The following is a 9,494-nucleotide window of genomic DNA, read 5'->3' on the forward strand; positions in this document are numbered from 1 at the left end:
GACATTATACCCTATATCAAACGTAACTACTGACATTATACCCTATATCACATTTAACTACTGACATTATACCCTACATCACATTTAACTACTGACATTATACCCTATATCACATTTAACTATTGACATTATACCCTATATCACATTTAACTATTGATATTATACCCTAAATCACATGTAACCGACCTGACATGTCAACGTCCTGGGTAACATTTCAGCAGCCTTTCTATTTATATCTGTATATGGAGGTCAGAGAGAATCGTACATTCAGACACTTATCAGTCCTTCTAGTCTCTCCACCATTTTTGTGAGTCGCTTCCGAAGCTTTTCAACGGTGTAGTACGACGTCCGCTGGGGGCGTAATGCGTATTACGGAGCTGATTTCAAGTGCCCGTGTGAAGGCGGCGTTAGTCAAGTCCGAAGTCCAAATTAGAGACAATTTTCTTTTTTTCAAATGCCATGAAATTAAATAAAACAACAACGTGCATGCATGCATCCATGTTGTTTTGGGGCAATTTGGTTGTTAAGAAACCCAAATTTCTGATATAAAACAACGCTTATCTTGCTTATTTGTTTTTAATGCTATATGTGCTGGTTTTACTGTAAAGTGTCTTTGAGTACCATGTAAAGCACTATATAAATAAAATGTATTATTATTATTATTATTATTATTATTATTATTATTATTATGTGAACTATTTTAATTTCTTCTCGTTTGTTTCAGGATGCTGGAGTTCTTCCAGCGGACGGAGACCAGGACCAACTACCCCAACGCTCTGCGTATCTCGAACCTCGTCATGTACATCGTGATCATCATCCACTGGAACGCCTGCCTCTACTACTCCTTCTCCAAGGCCATCGGTGGGTTCGCCGGTTCGAATCCCGACTTGTTTCTGAAAACAGGGAGCTTGATGCATCCGGCCACTTATACTACTACTAGCATGTTAGCATGTGTTAGCATGTGGTAGCATATGTTAGCATGTGTTAGCATGTGGTAGCATATGTTAGCATGTGTTAGGATGTGGTAGCATGTGGTAGCTAGGGTTGTGCCGATGTGCATCGTGATGTCGGCCAGCCATCACGATGGACGATGATCGGCACAACCCTAGCTAGTAGCCACCATCGTGATGCCACACGCCCCACCCTGTCAGACACACGCTAATCCTAGTCGCGGGTGCTGGACGGGAAAATGACAAGTGCGTCGGTCTTAAACTAGCAACGACACTTGCGTCGGGCTTTGCGCTGTGCTGTGCAGGGTGCAAGATGGGCCCCTTAAGGAAGGAAGCTACTTTTTTCCCCTCTACCTGCTCTACTCGCTCTACTACCTGCTAGTAATGTTGGACACAACGGTCTCGAGCGAGAGAGAAAAAAGCATTTGAATGCTATCACACTTTCCTTTCTCCCCTCATTGGACTAAGTTTGTGGACACTACTGTATGCGTGCATCAATAAGTAAGTCTGATGTCCTGTAGGTACAGGACGATGTTATGCAGGATTTATGAATGTACGTTAGCAACAGTAGGCTAATTCACGAGGGTGCTAGTTTATGTGTGAGCTGATATTGCGCATCTGTTGATGTGCGCTGCACGAGTTGTGTTTCTGTTTACTGAATACGTTATTCAGTGCAAACATAACCGAGAATGTAGTTTAATCTCAGTAATGATGGTATATTAGGTTATTACTGTCGCTCTGTTGAAGGCAAACGTCCCACTGTACTATCGTTACGCAGATCACGGACATCTGATTGACATTACTGCACCGTAGTTAGCCAAGTGAAAGTAGGTCAAGTTGTAAAAAACTGCCCCTACCAGCCCCCCCCGACGACGATATCATCGTCCATTGCCATGTTTTACTGTGAGCATCGTTAACTGCCAATTTAGGGGACATTGCAAAAACCCTAGTGGTAGCATATATTAGCATATGTTAGCATGTGTTAGGATGTGTTAGCATGTTAGCATGTGGTAGCATGTTAGCAGATGGAAGCATATATTTTAATCTGCTAACACCTTTTATGTATTAGCAGATTAGATTGTAAAAGCATGTTAGCATATTTTGGAAATGTGAGCACATTACCATATGTTAGCAATGTTAGCATGTGTTAGCATGTGAGTTTCTAGATCTAGATTCATGTGCTCTGACGTCCCGTCCCTGCAGGTTTCGGAGCCGACAGGTTTGTGTATCCCGACCCGGTGGATCCAGAGTTCGGTCGTTTGATTAGGAAGTACGCCTACAGCATGTACTGGTCCACGCTAACGCTCACCACCATCGGAGAGACTCCGCCCCCCGTGGAGAACTCTGAGTACATCTTCGTCGTCACGGACTTCCTGGTGGGTGTTTTATATATTGTAAATTAATTGATAACTTTTATTGAGTCCATTTTACCCCAGTGTGGTTAGTTAATATGTGACCTTCTGTCACCAACAGTCCTCCAAACCATACAACGATATTTTTCATCATTTATTCCTTTCCTCAAATACGACCCACAGCAGTGTTTTCTGTATCTAACTGAGAACGTAACGGTCAAGTTTTGTTCAACCCAGTTTGGTGAGGTTTAGGCACCAAAACTACTGAGATGGTAGTTTGGGTTAAAATCAGATGTTACTTCACTTCCTGAATGTTAAGGTACTTCATTGTCACATACACATACATGCAACGAAATTCATTCTCTGCATTTAACCCATCCCTCAAGGGAGCAGTGGGCAGCCATTTACTGCACCTGAGGAACAACTCCAGATCTGAGCCAGTGCAGACTGGAGAACCTAGTATATGTTTTTTTGATGGTGGGGGAAACCGGAGCACCCGGAGGAAACCCACGCAAACATGGGGAGAACATACAAACTCCCGGAACGACCTGGAATCAAACCCAGAACCTTCTTGCTGTGAAGCCACAATGCTAACCATTGGGCTACTATGCACGTGATGCAGAGCGGTCTCCTGGGTAAAAGTCATAGAGGTCGCCACCACAAGACAGTTTAAGTCCATTCAAAGTGGCGCTCTAAGAACTACGATGGTTGCAAGTTCTTTTGGTGAATAGCGAGATAAATATCTCTGTTTACTTTATGAAAGGTTCTCCCTGCCACACTTTGATATTTTTATGGACGTGCTCTTCTCTTCTCCAGGTCGGTGTGTTGATCTTCGCTACGATCGTCGGAAACGTTGGTTCGATGATCACCAACATGAACGCTGCCAGAGCAGCCTTCCAGGCTCGCATCGATGCCATCAAACAGTACATGACCTTCAGAAAGGTTGGTCAGTCAGTCAGTCAGTCAGTCAGTCAGTCAGTCAGTCAGTCATTCAGTCATTCAGTGAGCCAGTCAGTCAGTCAGTCATTCAGTCATTCAGTGAGCCAGTCAATCAGTCAGTCAGTCAGTAAGTCAACCAGTCAGCCGGTCAGTCGGTCAGTCAGTCAGTCATTCAGTCATTCAGTGAGCCAGTCAGTCAGTCAGTCATTCAGTCATTCAGTGAGCCAGTCAATCAGTCAGTCAGTCAGTAAGTCAACCGGTCAGCCGGTCAGTCGGTCAGTCAGCCAGTATCACCCTTTTTGTGTATAAACAAATATTTTTACATAATAATTATTCCTCCATAATATTAGTGTATATTACGGTAATACTATGTATTATCATACATAGTAAATATGTTTCATCCCTGTAACCCAGGTAACAAAGGATCTAGAGAAGCGAGTCATCAAGTGGTTTGACTTCCTGTGGACCAATAAGAAAGCGGTGGATGAGAGGGAGGTGCTGAAGTATCTGCCAGACAAACTGAGAGCCGAGATCGCCATCAACGTCCACCTGGACACGTTAAAGAAGGTTTGCACACACTCAAACATCAACATCCACCTGGACACGTTCATGAAGGTCTGCACACACTCAGACATCAACATCCACCTGGACATGTTAAAGAAGGTCTACACACACTCAGACATCAACATCCACCTGGACACGTTCATGAAGGTCTGCACACACTCAGACATCAACATCCACCTGGACACGTTCATGAAGGTCTGCACACACTCAGACATCAACGTCCATCTGGACATGTTAAAGAAGGTCTGCACACACTCAAACATCAACGTCCACCTGGACACGTTCATGAAGGTCTGCACACACTCAGACATCAACGTCCACCTGGACGCGTTAAAAAAGGTCTGCACACACTCAGACATCAACGTCCACCTGGACACGTTCATGAAGGTCTGCACACATTCAAACATCAACGTCCACCTGGACACGTTCATGAAGGTCTGCACACACTCAAACATCAACGTCCACCTGGACACGTTAAAGAAGGTCTGCACACACTCAGACATCAACGTCCACCTGGACACGTTCATGAAGGTCTACACACACTCAGACATCAACCTCCACCTGGACACGTTCATGAAGGTCTACACACACTCAGACATCAACGTCCACCTGGACACGTTCATGAAGGTCTACACACACTCAAACATCAACATCCACCTGGACACGTTCATGAAGGTCTACACACTCAAACATCAACGTCCACCTGGACACGTTCATGAAGGTCTACACACACTCAGACATCAACGTCCACCTGGACACGTTAAAGAAGGTCTGCACACACTCAGACATCAACATCAACAAACAAAGGGTCCATGTTGAAAAAAGTGAAGTTATCCTTGAGTTGACAATTTCCAACATTTTTTCTGCCATTTTTTTATTATTTTGTCTTTTTTTTGCCGTGTGTGGTCTCTGTGTGGCGCTGCAGGTTCGTATCTTTGCGGACTGCGAGGCGGGGCTGCTGGTGGAGCTGGTGCTGAAGCTGCAGCCGCAGGTCTACAGCCCCGGAGACTACATCTGTAAGAAGGGCGACATCGGCAGGGAGATGTACATCATCAAGGAGGGAAAACTGGCCGTTGTCGCCGACGACGGCATCAAGCAGTTTGTCGTCCTGAGCGACGGAAGCTACTTTGGAGAGATCAGCATCCTGGCTATCAAAGGTAAACTGGAGGAAGGTCTGGCTACACCACAGCTGCATTCTGGGTAAAATGACATCCATCCAAAGCGGGGGAGAAAAACATTTCTGACAAAAGTGACAACAAAAGATAAAAATGTCTGAAAAAGTGACGAAAAAGCACAAAAAACTCTGTCTGATAAAAGGGACAAAAACATTGAAAAAAGCAACCTCAGCATCCTGGCTTTCAAAAGTAAACTGGAGGAAGGTCTGGCTACACCACAGATGCATTCTGGTTAAAATGACATCGTTGGTGGGGGAGGGTAGGGCTGGCCCGCCGCAGGATAGGCAAATGCCAGCATTCCACATGAGTAAAGAAAAGTGAATAGGTGAAAGAAAAATGCTAAAAAAGAGCAAAAACGTTGATACAAAAACGTTGATACAGCAGGCCTTATTTTAACGATCTGAGGTCACGGCGTGAAGCGCCTGGCGCAGGTGCGTTTAGGGCGTGTACGAATCCACTTTTGCTATTTTGATGGCGGAAAAAAGGGTCTGTGTGCCGGGCGCGTGGTTCAAAAGGGTTGACCTTAGTGTCTTCATTAATCAGAGGTGTGTTTTGGGCGTAACATGCAATCAACCAATCAGAGATCATCTCCCATTCCCTTTAAAAGCCAGGCGCGTTTGGACCTTGGGGCATTGCTGTTATGATGGAGGATTTGCACCGTAATATTTGTATTTGTAATCTTCTGCATGTGTGTGTGCTGCTGTGTGTGTGTGTGTGTGTGTGCTGCTGTGCGTCCCTGTGTGTGTAACAAGCATAGTGTGCACGTGCTGTGCACGAGCCTAGGAGCATTTTACTAATGCTCTGTTAAAATAACAATGAAATGCTGCGTTATTGACTTTAGACCAGGTTTTTGTTGGTCAATGGTGCCATCACTTGTCACTACCTCAAGATAGCAATACACCCAGAATGCACCTGAACACACCTCCCTGTAAGACCAGCACGCCCAGAATGCACCTGAACACACCTCCCTTGTAAGACCAGCACGCCCAGAATGCACCTGAACACACCTCCCTGTAAGACCAGCACGCCCAGAATGCACCTGGACACACCTCCCTGTAAGACCAGCACGCCCAGAATGCACCTGAACACACCTCCCTGTAAGACCAGCACGCCCAGAATGCACCTGAACACACCTCCCTGTAAGACCAGCACGCCCAGAATGCACCTGAACACACCTCCCTGTAACACCAGCACGCCCAGAATGCACCTGAACACACCTCCCTGTAAGACCAGCACGCCCAGAATGCACCTGTACGCCCATGTGCGCACAGATGGGCGTACAGGTGCATTTTCTATTTAAACGACGTGGGCGCTGGACGGGAAACTGACAACTGCGTCGGTCTTAAACTAGCAAACACGCTTGCGTCAGGCTTTGCTTTGCGCATCGCCGGGTGCAAGATAGGGCCCCTTGTGTATGTGTATGTGTATGTGATTCGTGGTCGTTTTGGCTGCGTTGCGAGAATACATTTGACATAATAAAGTTGCTTATCCCGTGTGAATGCAGTCACGGGTGTTGAAGGTTCTCTGGTTCCGTGCGAAGAGAAGAAAATGCAGAACATCCGGTTGTTTTTATTATAGTAACGAGACTTACTGTTCCTCAACAGGGAGTAAAGCAGGAAACCGGAGGACGGCGAACATTCGGAGCATCGGCTACTCGGACCTGTTCTGTCTGTCCAAAGACGACCTGATGCAGGCGCTGACAGAGTATCCCGACGCTAAAGCTCTGCTGGAGGAGAAGGGACGGCAGATTCTCATGAAGGACGGCCTGCTGGATCTGGAGGTATAACGACACACAACAATAATACACATAACATCAAAATATACTGTACACATAACATATACATACACATACACAACAATAATACAAGTAACATACACAACAATAATACACATAACATACACATACACAACAATAATACACAAAACATACACATACACAACAATAATACACATAACATAACATACACAACATAATGTACACATAACATACATACACATACACAACAATAATACACATAACATACACATACACAACAATAATACACATAACATACACAACAATAATACACATAACATAACATACACAACAATAATACACATAACATACACATACACATACACAACAATAATACACATAACATACACATACACAACAATAATACACATAACATAACATACACAACATAATGTACACATAACATATACATACACATACACAACAATAATACACATAACATACACATACACATACACAACAATAATACACATAACATAACATACACAACATAATGTATACATAACATATACATACACAACAATAATACACATAACATACACATACACAACAATAATACACATAACATTCACATACACAACAATAATACACATAACATAACATACACAACATAATATACACATACACATACACAACATAATGTACACATAACATACATACACATACACAACAATAATACACATAACATACACATACACATACACAACAATAATACACATAACATAACATACACAACATAATGTACACATACACATACACAACAATAATACACATAACATACACATACACATACACAACAATAATACACATAATATACACATAACATACACAACAATAATGTACACATAACATATACATACACATACACAACAATAATACACATAACATAACATACACAACATAATGTACACATAACATATACATACACATACACAACAATAATACACATAACATACACATACACATACACAACAATAATACACATAATATACACATACACAACAATAATACACATAATATACACATACACAACAATAATACACATAACATACACATACACAACAATAATACACATACACATACACATACACAACAATAATACACTTAACAACATACACAACATAACATACACATACACAACAATAATACACATAACATACACATACACAACAATAATACACATAACATAACATACACAACATAATGTACACATAATAAACACAACAATAATACACTTAACAACATACACAACATAATGTACACATAATAAACACAACAATAATACACTTAACAACATACACAACATACTGTACACATAATAAACACAACAGTTTTGCCCCTCTGCAGGTGGCGGCCCAGGGCCCCGACCCTAAGGAGATGGAGGAGAAGGTGGACCGGATGACGTGCGTGCTGGACGCCCTGCAGTCCCGCTACGCCCGGCTGCTGGCCGAGCACGAAGCCACGCAGAGCAAACTCAAACACCGAGTGGCCACGCTGGAGAGGAAGCTACGGCCGCCGCCACCGCCGCCGCCACCGGGTGATGCCCCGCCCCCCCCGACACCGGAGGCATAGACAACCACAGCAGAAGAAGAAGAAGAAGAAGAAGAAGAAGAAGACGTTGGGTGAAAACTGTTCCGATAAAGAAAATTCCTCCGATACCCCCTAAAATATCAGTATCGGCAAGTACTCGAGTTCATGCACCAATCAGATACTCCAGTACTGTACTTCAGTCCAGATGTTGACACACATACACACACACAGAGACACGCACACACAGACACACAGACACACACACACAGACACGCACACATACACACACAGACACACACACACAGACACGCACACATACACACACAGACACACACACACACACACATACAGAGACACACACAGACACACACACACAGACACGCACACATACACACACAGACACACACACACACACACATACAGAGACACACACAGACACACTAACAGAGACACACACACACACACACACACATACAGAGACACACACAGACATACTAACAGAGACACACACACACACAGACATACTAACAGAGACAGACACACACACACACACACACACACACACACATACTAACGGAGACACACAGACATACTAACAGAGACACACACACACACACACAGACACACACACACACAGACATACTAACAGAGACACACACACACACACACACACACACACACACACACACACACACACACACATACTAACAGAGACACACACACACACACACACATACTAACAGAGACACACACACACACACACACACTAACAGACACACACACACACACACACACACACAGACACACACACACACACACACACAGACACACACACACAGACATACTAACAGAGACACACACACACAGACACACTAACAGAGACAGACACACACACACACACACACACACATACACACGTTACCAGTGCTGGAATGTAACTAAGTACATTTACTCCAGTACTGTACTTCAGTCCAAATGTTGAGGTACTTGTACTTTACTTGAGTCTTTTCTTTTCATGCCACTTTCTACTTCTACTCCACTACATTCATCTGTTCCAGCTTTAGTTACTAGTTACTTTAGTTACTCCGCTACATTCATCTGTTACAGCTTTAGTCACTAGTTACTTTAGTTACTCCTCTACATTCATCTGTTCCAGCTTTAGTTACTAGTTACTTTAGTTACTAGTTAC

At 43.5% G+C, this 9,494-nt stretch overlaps 1 protein-coding gene across 1 annotated transcript in view; it reads left to right on the forward strand.

The window, feature by feature from the left end:
• Window positions 1-8,347, forward strand: part of cnga1b (cyclic nucleotide gated channel subunit alpha 1b) — a 16,143-nt gene extending 7,796 nt beyond the window's left edge. The window contains exons 8-14 of the mRNA XM_078244380.1: window positions 725-861; window positions 2,154-2,326; window positions 3,119-3,244; window positions 3,656-3,808; window positions 4,731-4,962; window positions 6,585-6,760; window positions 8,123-8,347. Coding sequence (XP_078100506.1) covers window positions 725-861; window positions 2,154-2,326; window positions 3,119-3,244; window positions 3,656-3,808; window positions 4,731-4,962; window positions 6,585-6,760; window positions 8,123-8,347 — 1,222 coding nt within the window. The remainder of the gene's footprint in view (window positions 1-724; window positions 862-2,153; window positions 2,327-3,118; window positions 3,245-3,655; window positions 3,809-4,730; window positions 4,963-6,584; window positions 6,761-8,122) is intronic.
• Window positions 8,348-9,494: the final 1,147 nt, after the last annotated feature.

This window comes from Sander vitreus, unplaced genomic scaffold (genome assembly GCF_031162955.1).
Source record: "Sander vitreus isolate 19-12246 unplaced genomic scaffold, sanVit1 ctg215_0, whole genome shotgun sequence".
Classification (NCBI taxonomy): Eukaryota; Metazoa; Chordata; class Actinopteri; order Perciformes; family Percidae; genus Sander; species Sander vitreus.